General features: G+C 36.8%; 1 protein-coding gene across 1 annotated transcript in view; it reads right to left on the bottom strand.

The window, feature by feature from the left end:
• Positions 1-6,039: 6,039 nt before the first annotated feature.
• The window catches only part of LOC126462572 (uncharacterized), a 34,777-nt gene continuing 22,279 nt past the window's right edge, over positions 6,040-18,537 (bottom strand). The window contains exon 2 of the mRNA XM_050096083.1: positions 6,040-7,905. Coding sequence (XP_049952040.1) covers positions 6,318-7,856 — 1,539 coding nt within the window. The 5' untranslated portion in view covers positions 7,857-7,905 and the 3' untranslated portion in view covers positions 6,040-6,317. The remainder of the gene's footprint in view (positions 7,906-18,537) is intronic.

Here is an 18,537-nt window from a genome sequence, read left to right as displayed (position 1 = left end):
ACCATCCTCTATACCAACATCCCTCAAGTATTCAGGCAGTCTGTTGCAGAGCATTACCTCACAATCAGTGTTCATCAGATTCCAAACCGATGACTTCTTTCCTGCTCACCTTAATCAACTCCATAGCTATGACCGGTTACTTTACCTCTGAAGGACAGAAGACAGACAGATCAGGTACATTGCCATGGTAACCAGAATGAGTTCCTCCTAGGCTAACCTTTCCCTGGGTCACTTGGAGGTGGCTTTCTTGGGATGCATAATCCTTCAAACCCAGCTTTGGTTTAAGTACGCCGACGACATCTCTGCCCTATGCACACATGGTGAGGCTGACCTATTAAAATCTTTAGGATCTCTAAATACATTCCCCTAATTAAATTTCACATGTTTGTATTCAAAATCCTAGGCCGCTTTCCTTGATGTAGACCTCATCCTCACTGAGGGTCAACTACATACTTCTGCCCACATTAAACCTGACAAACAACAGTATTTACATTTTGACAGTTGCCATCCTTTCCATGCCAAACACTTCTTGCCATACAGCCTTCACATTTGAAGCAAACATATTTGTTCAGCTGCAGCCAGTTTACATCATTACACCACCATTCTCACCACAACCTTCACTGGACGTAATTACCCCACCAGCCCAGATCAAAAGCCACCAGCCCAGGTCAAAAGCACATTTTCTGGGCCACCACATCCTATCCTATCCAAAAAATTTGTGTGTGTGTGTGTGTGTGTGTGTGTGTGTAGATATAGATACACTAGAGATTTTGAACACTGTACACTATTCACTGTGGACATCTTTCTCAAAAATGTTGCACTGCGAGCAATATAAATTTTGTGTACACATTGAGTTGTCAGAATAATGTAAATTGTTTTTAAATATTTATATCAATTGGTATGGTACAAGTAAATTTCACTCTTGTATATTTAAGAAAATCAAAGTTATCAGATATTAAATGCACCAAGAATGTTATAACTACACTGGCCTGCTTTTGGGGTACAATGAACTGAAAGCTTCAATTTTTTTATTTATACCATAACACCAAACATTTTATCTATTACAGAACATAAAGTTAAACTGTAGTGATGTTTGATCCAACTTGGGACAAAGTGTAGGATATGGAGAGTGTACTTTTTTCCTTATGTTTGTAACTGAAACTATATTAATTGTCACAAAAACATGAAGTTGAGTTATCCTTATGTGGTAAGTAGTGCAACCCTAGCTAGTTGAAACAATTTTTCATTTTCTGGTTCACTCGTATCTTCTACTATCTAGTTGATAGGTTGTAGGAAAATATGGTAATCATCTTCTATTCATTTTAACCAATTTGAGATGAAAATTTAAATTATTCTTTCATTTTAATTTTTCACATACATGTCTTCTTGAATCACCCGGCTGTCATATAAGTACCAATTTTTGCATGTTATATGCATTAAGTGTTCCATCATAACACATCTCTTTGTATACTGCTGGGTTTAGAGCACATTGCCACATAGGCTGTGACACTTTATTTGCCATCAATTGGTAATTCCCTCATTTATAACTGCTCCTCGTGAAAAGATAACTGTGTTTCAGGAGCAGCACTCCATTTATTCTTTTTGTACTGAAAGCTGTATAAACATATATACCTTCTACAGCCTTTGCTTCAGCAACAATAATTTATGCTTAAAATAATAATGCAACTGTCCTCCTGCAACATTACCAAGATACAGGACGACAGTTTAGTTTACTTGTTGGTATTTCCACAAAGCTTTTATGATATAGAGTTTTTATGACATTGTCTGTCATTCCACAACAGAAATTTTTTCAAAGTGTGACATACAACTGCACTGAAGTATTTGAACATCTGCACATGAAGGGGACTTGACTCCCAGGTGAACAAGACATATTTGTAGTGTCATACATCAATCCAGTTGTCATCTACAGCTATAGCTCAAATGATAAAATTTATGTAGTATTACTTGTTCATTGTAAATGATATTCTCTTCACTGTATCAGGTGATCAAAAAGTCAGTATAAATTTGAAAACTTAATAAACCACGGAATAATGTAGATAGAGGGGTAAAAATTGAAACACATGCTTGGAATGACATGGGGTTTTATTAGAACAAAAATGCGTGATTCTGGTTTTGTAACTGCTACCGTGACGGGTGAGAGGTACGCCAATATGTTACAGAATCGCATCATCCCCAGCCTGGTGGCTGATAAACACCTGCTGGAACGTACAATGTTTATGCAGGATGGCACTCCACCCCATATTGCTAGACACATGAAAGATCTCTTGCGCGCATTGTTTGGTGATGATCGTGTGCTCAACTGCCACTTTTGTCATGCTTGGCCTCCCAGGTCCCCACACCTTAGTCCATGCGACTATTGGCTTTGGGGTTACCTGAAGTTGCAAGTGTATCGTGATCGACCGACATCTCTAGGGATGCTGAAAGACAACATCCAATGCCAATGCTTCACCATAACTCCGGACATGCTTTACAGTGCTGTTCACAACATTATCCCTCGACTACAGCTATTGTTGAGGGATGATGGTGGACATATTGAGCATTTCCTGTAAAGAACATCATCTTTGCTTTGCCTTACTCTGTTATGCTAATTATTGCTTTTCTGATCAGATGAAGCGCCATCTGTCGGACGTTTTTTGAACTTTTGTATTTTTTTTTTTTTTGTTCTAATAAAACCCCATGTCATTCCTAGCATGTGTGTCAATTTGTACCTCTCTGTCTACATTTTTCCATGATTTATTCAGTTTTCAAATTTATACTGACTTTTTGATCACCTGGTACTATAAACACTTTACCCAGGGCTTTGTCAGCACTGAGACATTCACTGCACATATCTCCCCCCCCCCCCCCCCTTTTTCTCTTTCTCTCTCCTTTTTCTCCCTTTTCTCTGTCCATCACTTCCTCCCACCTCTCCCTGTCCATCCCCTCCTCCCTTTCTTGGTCCATCTCACCCTTGCCTATTCACTATCCATCTCCTCCTCACCCGGGCTCTCTGCTCAGTTGTGCCCTTCCACACTTATACCCCCTACAATAAATTTCGATACTACACATAGGACAGTGTCAGATGTCATGTGTTGCTCACCCATGTTCATCCCCACCCCTATGGGAGCTAGGTGGTACTCACCTCCACAATACTTCTTTCTAGACAATAAGTGGTGGTAGTGGTCGTGGGTTTCAGAAGAAAGACTGTGGTAGTAAGAACCTCCTGGATCCAATAGGGATGAGGGTGAAAAGGGTTGGTAACCCCTGGCTGCACAACAGACATGCTCTGCAGATTGTATAGGAATACATCCCAAGATCTATATGTGTAGATGGGCACAGCTTAACAGAAAGAAGAGGAGGAGGCGGAGGAGGAGGATGTAGACCAGCAGTTCTCAACATTTTTTGTTCATGGCACAATGTAGTAAGTTCCCGCAGCACAGACATAGGAGTCTGCAACAGTGAGACAGGGATAATGTATGAGTCAGCATCAAAATGAAAGCCTCTGTCTAGCATGAACAGCTTGTCTCCCCCAATCAGTTGTCCATAGATCCACAGTCCTAATGCAGTCTGTGTTGTGGCATATTTTGAGGTTGATTTTTAGTTACACACGTGTATGCACTGTCTGGTAAATGTGTTAATTGTTCAGTATGTATGAGTTTCTGATGAAAAGGAAAAAAATGTTGTTGTTACTCAGTGAAAGAAACAAGTAACAGTAACAAAAGTGAGAAAGGACCAATTCCAAATGTAAATCTCATGAAAGCAGTGCATGCTACTGGAAAATTTTGTACGTAACAAGAAAATTATTTTAACTTTGGATTTACTTTCCATTTGCCTGATAACAATCTTTTACCAGAATGTGTTGTGTGCAGAGAAAAACTAAGGAATGAACCCATGATCCCTCATAAACTAAAAAGACATTTGAATAGCAAACATCGTCACTTATCTGTAAAAGGTAAGTATTTTGGTGAATTAACTTCATCAGCAGAAAAGCAAGCTCAACCTATGCTATGGACTTTTAAAAAAAAGCACAAGACAATGCAACCCCATAATACTGCAGAGAACGTAACTTTTCCTGCATGTACGGAAATAGTGAAATTGATGTTAGGTGATGGTGCAGAGTAGGAAATAGCTTTGGTCCCGTTGCCAAACAATACAATTTTCTTGCAAATTGATAACATGTCTTCACATATCCAGTGCAGTGTCCACAAAAAGATAAGTGAAGATTGTGTATTTTCACTATAGCTCTGTGTGTCAAATGATATAAGTAACAATATAAATTAACTGAGTTAATAAGATAAGTTGATGAGGATTCAGTCATTGGACAATTTCTTTTACATACTGAACTGCCTACAGTGTCAAGTGGTTTAGATGTTTATGATTCTATATCAAGCACATTGGAACACAATGGGCTGTTCTGGAAAAGTTCTCTTTCTGTTTGCACACACAGTGCGCCTGCAATAACTGGAAGAGTCAAAGGATTTGTTACAAGACTAAAACAAGATTTCCAGGCCATATCTTTAACACATTCATTCATACACTGTGAGGCTCCGATGGTGAAGACTATTCCAAAATAACTTAAAAGTGTTTTAGAGTGAAAATTTCATTAAGTCTAGGGCTCTTAAGACAAGACTCAGCAAACAATTGTACCATGAAGTGGGATCTCGACATGACACTTTGGTTCTGCATAATGAAATCCACCGGTTGGCAAACGGTAAGGTCCAGAAAGATTTTTTGATCTGAGAAAAGAGCTATCAAATATTTTTAGTTTCAAAGAGCCAGACTTTACAGCTCAATTAAAGGACAAGGAGTGGTGTGCAAAGGCAGCCTATTTGGCTAACAATTTCAGCCATTTCAATTACCTAAACCACAGTTCGCAAGGAAAAAGAAGGAGTGAAAGCAAGAGATAAACTCACTGAAACTTAAAATATGGAAATTACAAGTGGAAAATAGAAAAATATCAAGATGTTTCCTCTCACTTTCGGGGTAGTTCTACAAGGTGGCATAACCAATGAACTCATTTTAAATTACCTCATGGTTCTTGAAAATAAAGCAGTGCAATATTTTCCCTCAATCACTGTCAACAAATGAGACTGGGTGCAGTCCTTATATGCTGTCTCCAGAATCCACCATTGACCTTTCATTGAAGGAAGACAAGCAGCTCGCAGAACTCCAGACAGACCGAATGCTTCAGCTGGAATATGGTAGGTAAACCACTGCTTACCAAGTTTTGGATATTAGTGAAGAAAGAGAATGCAATAACAGCAGTGAAAGCAGTTAATATCATGGTGCATTTTTTCTCCCACATTTGTGTAAACTGGGATTTTTGGCATTCACCAACACAAAAGACAAGAAATGTGAGAGACTTCTCACAGCTAACAGGAAATGCACGAGTTTGTTCTCAATTCCATCACAAATTGAAATTTTGCATAACAAGTGATAGGCTCAATTTTTTCACTGATAACTCGAACTTCTAAGGTGTAAACCAACAAATAAACTGTGAATAAGTTTAAGCTATGGAACATTACTATATAATCTACTGTTCTTTTTAAAAATAAATATATTACTTCAATTACTTTCATTAACAATACACCACATCAACTAAGGTTCTTTGAATTTATCATTTATTTTAGCTATGAAATTAGATTAAAGTGCATGTATATATTTTGAGAAATTTATTGAAACCTAATAGAAAATTATTTTGTGTATGATTCTCTCTGATGCAAAGTGTAACTGCAATGAAAAATGCTTTTTAACTTACATAAATTTAATAAGAAATTATCCTCATGCTTTAAAAAGAAAGCAGCATTCTTTGATCCAAAGAAAGGAAATACTTCTAGCATAGACATTTTTAATGTTTTCGTACTACCATTTTTACAAGTTTGATGATATCTCTCTCTCTCTCTCTCTCTCTCTCTCTCACACACACACACACACACGCACACACACACACACACACACACACACACACACACACACACACACACACACACACAAGTTCGCAAAAAAAAAAAAAAAAAAAAAAAAAAAAAAAAAAAAAAAAAAAAAATATCTACAATACACACTGCTATGATACACTTGCATAGCCAGCATAGTTGTTGGATGTACACAATGTGTGTACACATTTTACTGACCACAACATCAACTCAGTGTATAATATCTTCGTACTCTCAAGCTCACTCACCATGTGTGTACATCTTTGTCCTTTTACTCCTAGTGTAATATAGCTTTCATGCTGGCCACATGTGTGATCCACTTCAGTGTATATTGCAGTTGTAATATTGTAATCAAATACAAACAAAACTTCTGTTTCAACATTGTTATATTGTTGTGGTTGTTAATGCTCCATTGATCATTTCATTTCGTCTAACTTTCTTCCAATGGCTGAAACCTGTCATATGACATAATACTATTTCATTTTCACAAAAGCAGTCACACACACTACAAAAAAAGCCTTTGTTTTCCAAACTAAACTGAGTTGTGGGAATAATGTTCTTCAGAATGCCTGGTACATCCAATAATTGTTTATTTGATGATTTATTTTTAAGTTCAATTTTTTTTAAAATTCTTATCCTATGAAGATGCCTAACACTAGAAATGTGTTTCTTCACATGAAGCACGTATTTCCCTATCCGTTCATTGCAAAGGTAGCATATCAATTGCCCTGAATGAATACTGAAAATTTGTTTGTTAATGTGAAATGTTGCATCAAAATATTCCCACATATCATCTAATCTGACTGCATGTTTCATTGATATTACCTGGTGTCTGTCCTCTACAATAGCAAAAGTATCAGCAATTGAGCAGCAAACAGCAGAAGAAGATTCTGAATTATTTGAAACTTCAGAACTGTTGTTCATGGCAGTTTTTTGTTTCAATTTATGCTTCTTTCCTGTCACATGACCAAGTACTGCCTGGTAATTGATAAGTTCACGATCACACAATATACACTTATATCTTCCACCCTTGTGCCTCATGATGCCATGTAATTTATCTTCTGAATTACACAGTTCCTCTGAACTATGACCATGTAAACTATCTTTCTCACTTATGATAGGAAAATCTGGAGTATTTTTCTTTACTTTGTCACCTATATCATTTTTCTCTTGTGCACTAGACACAGTTTCTACCTTTTGTAATGAAACACATTCATTATTTTCCCTTTGAGTTATTATATCAGCAGGTTTATCATAAGCATTGCCCCCCCAATGTCTACCTGCTACAGGTTCACCTTCCTCGTCACCAGCATAATAAACAGTCATTCCATTACTCGTGGCATCAAATAATGTTTGACCTGCAGGTATTTCACCATTACCAATGGGAATTACAAGTAAATCTTCGACTTCATTTGAGTTTTGTAGTTCTGTTTTTATGTTTTTCGTACCATGATTATCTGACTTCTGTTCCTGTGTATATCTAGTTTCTTTAGTATCCACTGATACCAAATTCTCTGACTGCATGCTTTTTCCAGTCTCCAAGGATGATGCAATGGAATTTTTAGTACTACTGGAAAATGGTGCTTCTGTTTTTATACTTTTGGTCTCATGTCTGTCTACCTTGGACACATCAAACATTCCTCTCTTCCTACCTTGTTCAGTCAGGAAAGTCTCCCTTTTTGGTTCATATGACTCCACTGTTACATAGTCAACTCTAAGTCCTACAAGCTCTTCATTTAACTTGTTCAACAGTATATTAATGTGCACTAATTTGTGATATATTTTAGGTTTTGTTTCCTTTTTCTCAAGGTAAGGAAGTAATGCTTCATAGTTCCTTAGGCAGCAAGTAAAAGTATCATTCATCAGGATGGCTAATTCGCCCACTGACGTGTTAAAATCTTCTGATGTTCTTCCATAACTCATTGTGCAAAACCGTGGAAGCTACTGACATTGAATACTCCAGAGAAAAATCCTGAAATAAGAGACAGAACTGTCAGACACATGATTCACCGAGGCATAATTTATTGTTACTTTACTTGCAGAATTATGATAAATTTAATGTTAACTGCTATATTGCGACATGAAATCAACATAGAGGTGTACACAAAAAGTAATTTCTCTGAAACAATGCAGATAGTAAAGATCATGGTGGTGATGACAATGAGGATGGACTTCAGATTCTTAACACAGCACAGTCATCAGTACTCTTCTTGGATATTAACATAGAAATTTCATGTTTGAACTAAGTCAGCTGCTGATTCTTCAGTAACACAGATCAGCAATTTTTTTCACAGTGTCAGCCTATGTTGACAGAGATTGTGGTTTGTAGCTGATACAATTCAATTAAACATTTACCTTGCCATTTATTAAATCAACTCCCAAACACGTCAACATATTTCCTAATGCACAATGAGCCACGACACTTAAAATGTCCACATCATACTGAGTGGTTAATTAGTGCTAGAATTTCAATGTATCTAAAAGCTTCATTACTATGGTTCATGAAATTTTTCTTAACAAATGAGGCAGAATGATTAGCAGGTTACTTATCTTTGAATAAATGGTTAAAGGTAGAACAAAAAATTCATGAGACAATTAGTGTCTCCATTTACATTGGTGACTTTATATTTGGGGGAGGGGGGGGGGGGGGGGGGGGGGGACTGTACTGGTCCTGGCTTGTGATGTTTGTTAATGGAACAAGAATTAGCTGACTATAACAGCTAGAACAACCTGTCATATGTGGATGGCTGGCCATCAATTCAGAGAGAGGATATCACTAGCTCAATGACTTCAAATTCTGAAATATGTGTTACAATGTTGCTTTTGTCAGCTAGGATGGTAGACAGATTTCCTGTCAACGTGAGTGTTGCTGTTGTGTCAACATATGAAGTATATAGTTAAAATAAGTAGTACCACAAACTAAATTACACAACTTAAAATGTATATGTTTGTATCTACAGTCACAATTTATTTGTTTTGCCCACTGCCTATTAGTTTCAGTACACAGTACCATCCTCAGGCCATCCTATGATCAAAAAATATTATTACATAGTGCAAGAGCAATTTACAAAAATATTATCCTTTATGACAGCTAACATGTGGTTTAAAGGGAACCTTAAAATGTACAGGTAGCCTCTTGCCGTGGGTACACAGTCAGTGTGCTTGCTTCCCAAGTACGCATGTCAAATACTAAAAAAAAAAGGTCAATGTTGAGCTTTCAGAATATATTTTATTTATTATTCTTTTTTACCTCTTTTAAAAGTCACAATGTAAAATATATCAAAAAACAGCATAAAAATTGAAAATAAGAAATCACATAACAACATAGTCTCCACTATAACACCACATCACAGGCAAAATTGCAAATGTATTTTGCCAACTTTATGTTTTACCATTACAAGCAGTTTATACTATTATAACACACTGTTCTGACAGTGAACCTGTAAATTAAGTGAGCACCATCAGAATAATATCATTATACAATAAAAATAGAAAATTAATTTTTAATGAAAATAAATCAGGCATTCAGAGGGAATATGCATTGTGTGGCTGTGTACTACTTTGCAACCATCAATTGATAATCTTTGGTGACATCTCCAGTTTCATGTTTGTCCAAGCAATGACCATGTGTGTGTGGGGGCTCTAAGCTGTGCTGCAGTGTGCCTTCCCCATGCCCCTGTGTGCACATGGTCATTTCTTGGACAAACAATCTGGAGATGCGACCAAAGATTGTCAGCGACAGTTGCAAAGTAATATGTAGTCATACTATATCATTATTCCTTTTGCACATTTGATTTCTTCTCAATAAAAATTAATTTCATATTTTTATAATGTAATGCTTTTATTACATCGACACTTGCTTAATTTAAAGATTCATTGTCAGATAGACGTTCTACGGTAGGATAAACTGTATACAATGGTAAAATATAAACTTGGCTAAACACAGCTGTGGTTTTGCTGTTAATCTTTTGTTACAATGGAGACTATTTTGATACGTAATTTTTTATTTTCAAATTTTATGCCATTTTTTGATATCTTTAACACCGACATTTTTGAAGAGGCACGAAAAATAAGAACAATAAATAAAACAAATTCTGTACATAGCAGCACTCTTATCATTGCTGACCACAATTTAATCTGTTTAAAGCTCAACACTGAACTTTTTTTCAAGTATTTGACACACCGACTTGGGAAGTAGCTGTGACTACTAGATGCCAGGGGTAAGTCTACCTATACATTTTAAGATTCACTATGTACCATGTGTTTGCTCTCATAAAGAATAATATTATTGTAAATTGCTGTTGCATTACTGTTCTAACTATGTAATTGTATTTTTTGATCATAGGATGACCCGAGGATCATATGGTGTACCAAAACCAGTAAACAGTAGTAAAAATAAATAAATTTTGACTGTTGACACAAACATATACTTTTCAGTACTGCGTTGGTCGCTGTTCCACCAGCAATATGTTGGTGATATTTACAGGAGTTTCACATATTGGTGTATCATTTTTCCAGAAGAGGGAACTGTGTCAACGGATGGTGTCCTATTCTTACCAGAGATAGCACTGTTTGCTTTGGCTGACATGAGTTTCCCCAACCTGGTTGGTCAATTTTATTGACTGCAGTGTCTTGGTTATCATTTTCCACTGAAGTATCATCCTTCTGTCCGAAAATGAGACAATAGTGCGCTAAGCAATAGCACATGATTTACAATGCCTCCTCCACATGCTCACATGCTTCTTTGTCTGCTTTGTTGGCTATCTTAGTTCTCCATTTCTTATTTCTTCAGTAAGCAAGGGTGTCAGGACAACATTCACAGACTAATCATAAAAAACTTTTCAAAATATTGCAGGAAGTGATAAGAGAGGAAATTGTAATATATATATTGAAGTTCTTAGCAATTCATATTGTTTGGATTTTCTAAAACATTTTGTGTGAACTCATCAAATTACAACTGCCTCGGTTTAAGTTGATCCCTGACAGTTGCAGTGGGCTGCGCACAGCAGCTTCACAAATCTACCTCACCCAGTAACATAACATGATTTTGTAAATGTTTCTACAGCCACAATCCAGTGCTGTTGCAAAGAGCATTCTACTGAAATGCCGGTCACAAATAATGCAGGGACTTGAGGACAAATAAAGGTATAGATATACAATCCATTAATTAAAAGTTTGGAAGGTAGGAGACGAGGTACTGGCAGAAGTAAAGCTGTGAGTACCGGGCGTGAGTCGTGCTTCGGTAGCTCAGATGGTAGAGCACTTGCCCGTGAAAGGCACAGGTCCCGAGTTCGAGTCTCGGTCGGGCACACAGTTTTAATCTGCCAGGAAGTTTCATATCAGCGCACACTCCGCTGCAGAGTGAAAATCTCATTCTGAATCCATTAATTAAGTTATCACCAAATATTTTTCACATTTAGTGAAGTATGTGGTTCCTTTTTTACTCTGCATTTATGCTATTGCTCTGAGATATCTACAAGTAATTGAATTTGGCAGGCTAAGATCATTTGTATTATTATTATTATTTCTCTTTCCTGTCTCAGACGTTACGTCTGGTTAAAAATGGAAGGTGACGCGGACCTTGATCAACATGACTTCCTTCTAACTGTACGGTATATGTTACATTGCATTTAGGAACTTTCGGGTAATTGAACAAGTGTCAATAATTACACATTTCCGTAGTTGTATATATAAGTTTGGATGTAGCTGTATTGCATTGATGTACTGGTGGATATTGTGTTGTATGACTCCTGTAGTTGATAGTATAATTGGTATGATGTCAACTTTATCCTGATGCCACATGTCCTCTACTTCCTCAGCCAGTTGGATGTATTTTTCAATTTTTTCTCCTGTTTTCTTCCGTATATTTTTTGTATTGGGTATGGATATTTCGATTAGTTGTGTTAATTTCTTCTTTTTATTGGTGAGTATGATGTCAGGTTTGTTATGTGGTGTTGTTTTATCTGTTATAATGGTTCTGTTCCAGTATAATTTGTATTCATCATTCTCTAGTACATTTTGTGGTGCATACTTGTATGTGGGAACATGTTGTTTTATAAGTTTATGTTGTAAGGCAAGCTGTTGATGTATTATTTTTGCTACATTGTCATGTCTTCTGGGGTATTCTGTATTTGCTAGTATTGTACATCCACTTGTGATGTGGTCTACTGTTTCTATTTGTTGTTTGCAAAGTCTGCATTTATCTGTTGTGGTATTGGGATCTTTAATAATATGCTTGCTGTAATATCTGGTGTTTATTGTTTGATCCTGTATTGCAATCATGAATCCTTCCGTCTCACTGTATATATTGCCTTTTCTTAGCCATGTGTTGGATGCGTCTTGATCGATGTGTGGCTGTGTTAGATGATACGGGTGCTTGCCATGTAGTGTTTTCTTTTTCCAATTTACTTTCTTCGTATCTGTTGATGTTATGTGATCTAAAGGGTTGTAGATGTGGTTATGAAATTGCAGTGGTGTAGCTGATGTATTTATATGAGTGATTGCTTTCTGTATTTTGTTAGTTTCTGCTCGTTCTATAAAGAATTTTCATGAATTGTCTGCCTGTCCATAATGTAGGTTTTTTATGTCGATAAATCCCCTTCCTCTTTCCTTTCTGCTTAATGTGAATCTGTCTGTTGCTGAATGTATGTGATGTATTCTATATTTGTGGCATTGTGATCGTGTAAGTGTATTGAGTGCTTCTAGGTCTGTGTTACTGTATTTCACTACTCCAAATGAGTAGGTCAATATTGGTATAGCATAAGTATTTATAGCTTTTGTCTTGTTTCTTGCTGTCAGTTCTGTTTTCAGTATTTTTGTTAGTCTTTGTCTATGTTTTTCTTTTAGTTCTCCTTTAATATTTGTATTATCTATTCCTATTTTTTGTCTGTATCCTAGATATTTATAGGCATTTGTTTTTTCCATCGCTTCTATGCAGTCACTTTGGTTATCCAATATGTAATCTTCTTGTTTAGTGTGTTTTCCCTTGACTATGCTATTTTTCTTACATTTGTCTGTTCCAAAAGCCATATTTATATCATTTCTGAATACTTCTGTTATCTTTAGTAATTGATTGAGTTGTTGATTTGTTGCTGCCAGTAGTTAAAACTAGTGTGATCATCCATGTAATCCATGTATAGCAGATGTGTGATTTTGTGTGGGTATGTTCCAGTAATATTGTATCCATAATTTGAATTATTTAGCATGTTGGATAGTGGGTTCAGAGCAAGGCAGAACCAGAAAGGACTTAATGAGTCTCCTTGGTATATTCCACACTTAATCTGTATTGGCTGTGATGTGATATTATTTGAATTTGTTTGGATATTAAGTGTGGTTTTCCAATTTTTCATTACTTTGTTTAGGAACTTTATCAATTTAGGATCTACTTTGTATATTTCCAATATTTGTAGTGACCATGGGTGGGGTACACTATCAAAAGCTTTTTGGTAATCAATGTATGCATAGTGTAGCGACCTTTGGTTAGTTTTAGCTTGATATGTCACCTCTGCATCTATTATCAGTTGCTCTTTACATCCTCGTGCTCCTTTGCAACAGGCTTTTTGTTCTTCATTTATAATTTTGTTCTGTGTTGTATGTGTCATTAATTTCTGTGTAATGACTGAAGTTAATATTTTGTATATTGTTGGTAGGCATGTTATGGGGCGATATTTAGCTGGGTTTGCTGTGTCTGCTTGATCTTTAGGTTTCAGATAAGTTATTCCATGTGTAAGTGTATCAGGGGATGTGTATGGGTCTGCAATGTAACTGTTAAATAATTTAGTTAGATGTGAATGTATTGACGTGAATTTCTTTAGCCAGAAATTTGCTATTTTATCTTTTCCAGGGACTTTCCAATTGTGAGTAGAATTAATTGCTTGGGTGACTTCATGTTGCAAAATTATCACTTCAGGCATTTGTGGTATCATCTTGTATGTATCTGTTTCTGCTTGTATCCACCGTGCATGCCTGTTATGTTGTACCGGGTTTCACCATATGTTGCTCCAGAAGTGTTCCATGTCTGTTATGTTTGGTGGATTGCCTTTTTAAAGTGTGTGTTATCTATTGTCTGGTAAAATTTCTTTTGGTTTGTGTTGAATGTTTGGTTTTGTTTCCTTCTATTTTCACTTTTTTTGTATCTTCTAAGTCGTTTGGCCAATGCTTGTAATTTCTGCTTCTTTTCATCTAATTGCTCTATCACTTCTTGTTGTGAGATTTTACCTAACCTTTTTTGTTTTTTTTCTTACGTTTCATTTCTTATAAATTGTGTTAGCTGTCCGATGTCTTTTCTCAGTTTTTCTATTCTGATCTGTAGCCTGTGTTGCCATGCTGGTTTTGTGGGTTTCTTCTGTATGTTGGTTGGTTCTGATCTCTGCCTAGTGTGCATATTTAGTGTGGTGAGTGCTCCTATAAAAATCAGTAGTTGTAACTCTTCCATAGTTGTATTTTCATTTATTTTGTTGTGTATGATTGTGTTGATAGTTGTTTCGACTTGTAGGTTATTTGGTGGTCTATGCAAGAATGGTCTAATGTCTGTATTTGTGTCTTTGTATTCTATATATGTCAGCTGAAATTATTCTTCTATATCTAACATGTGTGTCACTTCGTGTTCTATTTGTGCTTGTTCTGGTGACTGTCTTAAGATTTCGTTTTCCTCTGACTGTTTAATTGATGCGTGTTGTTCTTTGTTTGTTTGCTCTGGGATATTTGAGTCCATTACTGTATTTTCTTCTTTTTTCTGATTGCACATTATTTTGTTCCAGTATTTGTTGTACTTGTTGTTTGATGTTTTCTAATTCTGACTGGGGTATCCTGTTATTTTTGATTATTACACCGATCTGATCAGCTAGTCGTCGTTCTGTTAAAAATTTTAATTCTGGGTATCAGGTAATAAATGTTGTGTATACTTGTGATCTGTATCCAGTTGTGTTGGTTCCTAGGTTTGTTGCTTGGTAATAACAGAACATGAGGTGTTGATTAACTTCATCTGACCATCTCATCCTCTGTCTTTGTTTTCCTTCTAGGGTGGTTGCAGGAAGCATATCCTGCAAAACACCTCTATTTGGATTCGAATCATTTTCCAGTTGGCTAGCAGTGTCGTTACCATTGTGGGCGGGCATAGGGTTCAAGCGTCGTCCCCGACCATGACGGCGCTTGTCCGAGGCTTCTTTAGTTCTGTCCTGAACCAACTAATCACACTAAAAGGGGGGTTAGCCCTATTAGTGGTTTGTTCTTTTCGTCGCCTTTTACGACTGACAGAACATACCGGAAGCCCATTCTTTTCCCGGGCCTCCATGGGAATTATTATTATTATTTCTTTCCTTTCTCAGACATTACGTCTGGTTAAAAATGGAAAGTGACGCAGACTTGATCAAGTGTGACTTTCTTTTAACTGTATGGTTTACATTACATTGCATTTAGGAACTTTCGGGTAATTGAACATGTATCAATAATTACGAATTTCTGTAGTTGTATATATATGTTTGGATGTAGCTGTATTGCGTTGATGTACTGGTGGATATTGTGTGGTATGACTCCTGTAGTTGATAGTATAATCGGTATAATGTCAACTTTATCCTGATGCCACATGTCCTTGACTTCCTTAGCCAGTTGGATGTATTTTTCAATTTTTTCTCCTGTTTTCTTCTGTATATTTGTTGTATTGGGTATGGATATTTCGATTAGTTGTGTTAATTTCTTCTTTTTATTGGTGAGTATGATGTCAGGTTTGTCATGTGGTGGTGTTTTATCTGTTATAATGGTTCTGTTCCAGTATAATTTGTATTCATCATTCTCCAGTACATTTTGTGGTGCATACTTGTATGTGGGAACGTGTTGTTTTGTTAGTTTATGTTGTATGGCAAGTTGATGATGTATTATTTTTGCTACATTGTCACGTCTTCTGGGGTATTCTGTATTTGCTAGTATTGTACATCTGCTTGTGATGTGATCTACTGTTTCTATTTGTTGTTTGCAAAGTCTGCATTTATCTTTCCGTTTACAGTCTCAGCACTTTCTGAATGATGATGAGATGATGTAGACAACACAAACACCCAGACCCTGGGTGGAGAAAAACCCCAACCCGGCCAGGAATCGAACCTGGGACCCCGTGATCCAGAGGAGGAGTGTTTATGGCTCTAATTATATTGTATGACTAGTGTTTGCGATCCAACTACCACTTATGCAGCTGTGTACCACAGGTGGTTGCCTTCCTCGCCCACTAACTTCAAATTTGGTGAAAACAGGACAACAATCTTCCATACACATAAACATACATAATTGTTTTCCTTCGAGACTCCAGCTTTCACCACAGTTCCTGTGGCAGGAGCTTCACCACACTGCCAGTACTTGCACTACATCACTGTGGCCAGTCACGTGGCTCCAAGTGCTGGTTCTTGTATTCATCCACGACTTGGCTACATAGATTACTGCTTGCCAACCTACAGGAGCCTACATCGGGAATTGCTGTGTGACTGAACACCGACCATCTGCAGTCCTTCAATACGGAGCTCCCTTTGCCGAGTGCACCAGTCTCTCCAGTCTTGGTGCCAGCTGCATGTCATGGTCCGTTTGAGTCTGCACACTTGTCAAATGAAAGAAGATATTCTTCACTTTACTGTGCCTCACACAGGAAAGAAATAATATTTACTGTAGACTCCCTTTTTCTTGCACCCAGACTACAAGTGCGTTGTTGTTTTTGGGGTGTACAGGCACTCAAAGCAAGGTTATCAGAGCCTACAAGTCTGATCAATTACATGTACTGAGATGTGTTACTACTATCTTCCACAAGACCTTCTCAGAAGCAATCAACACAGATAGCATGGCACTGGTCTGTGTGAACATTATCTTATTCGCCATTTTTTATAAAATGGTTTTACTAAGGGGAATTTCAATTTTTCTGGGAAGTCGCTGGATCTGGGAGACACACTACACAAATGACACAACAGAATTAATTTCTGGTACACTGACTCCTGTGAGTCAATTTGATATTTCATCATTCCATCATAAGTCTTTACAGAGATTTAGTAACCAATTCAGTTTCCTGCACACTTTTTTCTTGTAGCAGCATGTGATATGATTGTCTCAGAACACAAGCTTCCAAAATTTCTGCATTCCTTCCCGTAAAAATCAATTCATGATTTAACTTGCCAACTACTGACAGGAAACAGTATTAAATATACAAGGTGATTCCTTGATGATATTACAAACTTCAGTGTTGATGGAGAAGGCTAAATGTATGACTTTGAGGTAAGGGACCCTGGTCTGGCAACATCCAAGTCAAAAGTTACAAATTGTTCTGATACCTCTGCCAGTGGAATACATGTACCAGTACTGCTGTTGCTACGATTTTAGGGCAGGCAAGTTTCAGGTGGTAGTATGGACCAAAACAACAAAAGAAAGTCTGATAAATACAGACTGTAAAACATGTACCCTAAGAATTGAGAGCACTTGTTCGACAGAAGAGACGTGTTTCACTGTATCAAACATGAACAAGTGCTCACAGCTCTTCTTAGGTATGCATTTTAGAGCCCATTTTTCATATTATCACCTCCTCAGAAAGTTACCTACACCACAATCCTAACAACATTAATGACACACATATTCCACTGTCAGAGGTATTACAATGATTTTCGCTTATAACTTTTAGCTCTGTTATTTCCAGACCATGGTCCCTTACCTCAAATTTATACATTACTCTTCTCTGTCATCCCTGATAGTTTGTATCATCACCACCGAATCACCCAGTATAAACACTTTATTTACTTCTGATGCAATGCCATAAACCAAAAGAACACAAAAACATGCACAATAAGTAAGTACTAATTTTAAGGTGAACACAATGAGATTTCTGAAAGTAAAACATACTGAACTGAGCTTCATGATTAGTTTACCTGTATATTGCCTCCATTGTTATTCAATTGAATGAAAGAAATTTTACACAGTGTGTTTCATTTAATGCACTGGTATAATTATTTATGTCTGGACCTCCATGACATGTATCTTTAGAAGAGTAAGACAAACTGTTTGCTATGAAACAACTGTATGCATTTTCAGCTACTGTGTGATCTGTGTCTAGTAAGGATGCTTTTGGATCTAGGATTATTATGCTGGTGTAACAATATCACAGGCATTTTAACAGAGTTTGAAAGTCATTGATCATGTATGTAGGTTAAGAACAAGACTGCACTAGCACACTCCACTGAATGCTTCATCCCAGGGGTACTATGCCTTCAAGGAGTGAGTAATGAAACTTGCTTATGAGAGTTAATGAAAATTATTTAGAAAAGGTAACATTTAAGTCTCTGTAAGAGCACTGTACTCTTATCAAGTAGTTGATTATGGAAGTTTACTTGAGAGACAAAAATGTTTACTAAATGTAACTCCATCTTGCAATTATGGAGTGTGGGACTGTGGCTGGTCAATGAATTGTAAAAATAATATTCCAAGAGCTATTATTTTTACAGGTTTTTATTTAGGTTACCAGTTTTGACTTCTTGATAGATTCATCTTCGGGCCCTGTAGCATGAACGACAAAAAGTATCCAGTTGTACACTTATATACCGGGGTAGCTGGCCGTAGAAGACTTCATGAGCAACATACGCTGTTC

Source organism: Schistocerca serialis, chromosome 1 (genome assembly GCF_023864345.2).
Source record: "Schistocerca serialis cubense isolate TAMUIC-IGC-003099 chromosome 1, iqSchSeri2.2, whole genome shotgun sequence".
NCBI classification, from domain to species: domain Eukaryota; kingdom Metazoa; phylum Arthropoda; class Insecta; order Orthoptera; family Acrididae; genus Schistocerca; species Schistocerca serialis.
The sequence above is the reverse complement of the archived record's forward strand: the minus strand, read 5'-3'. Positions and strand labels throughout refer to the sequence as shown.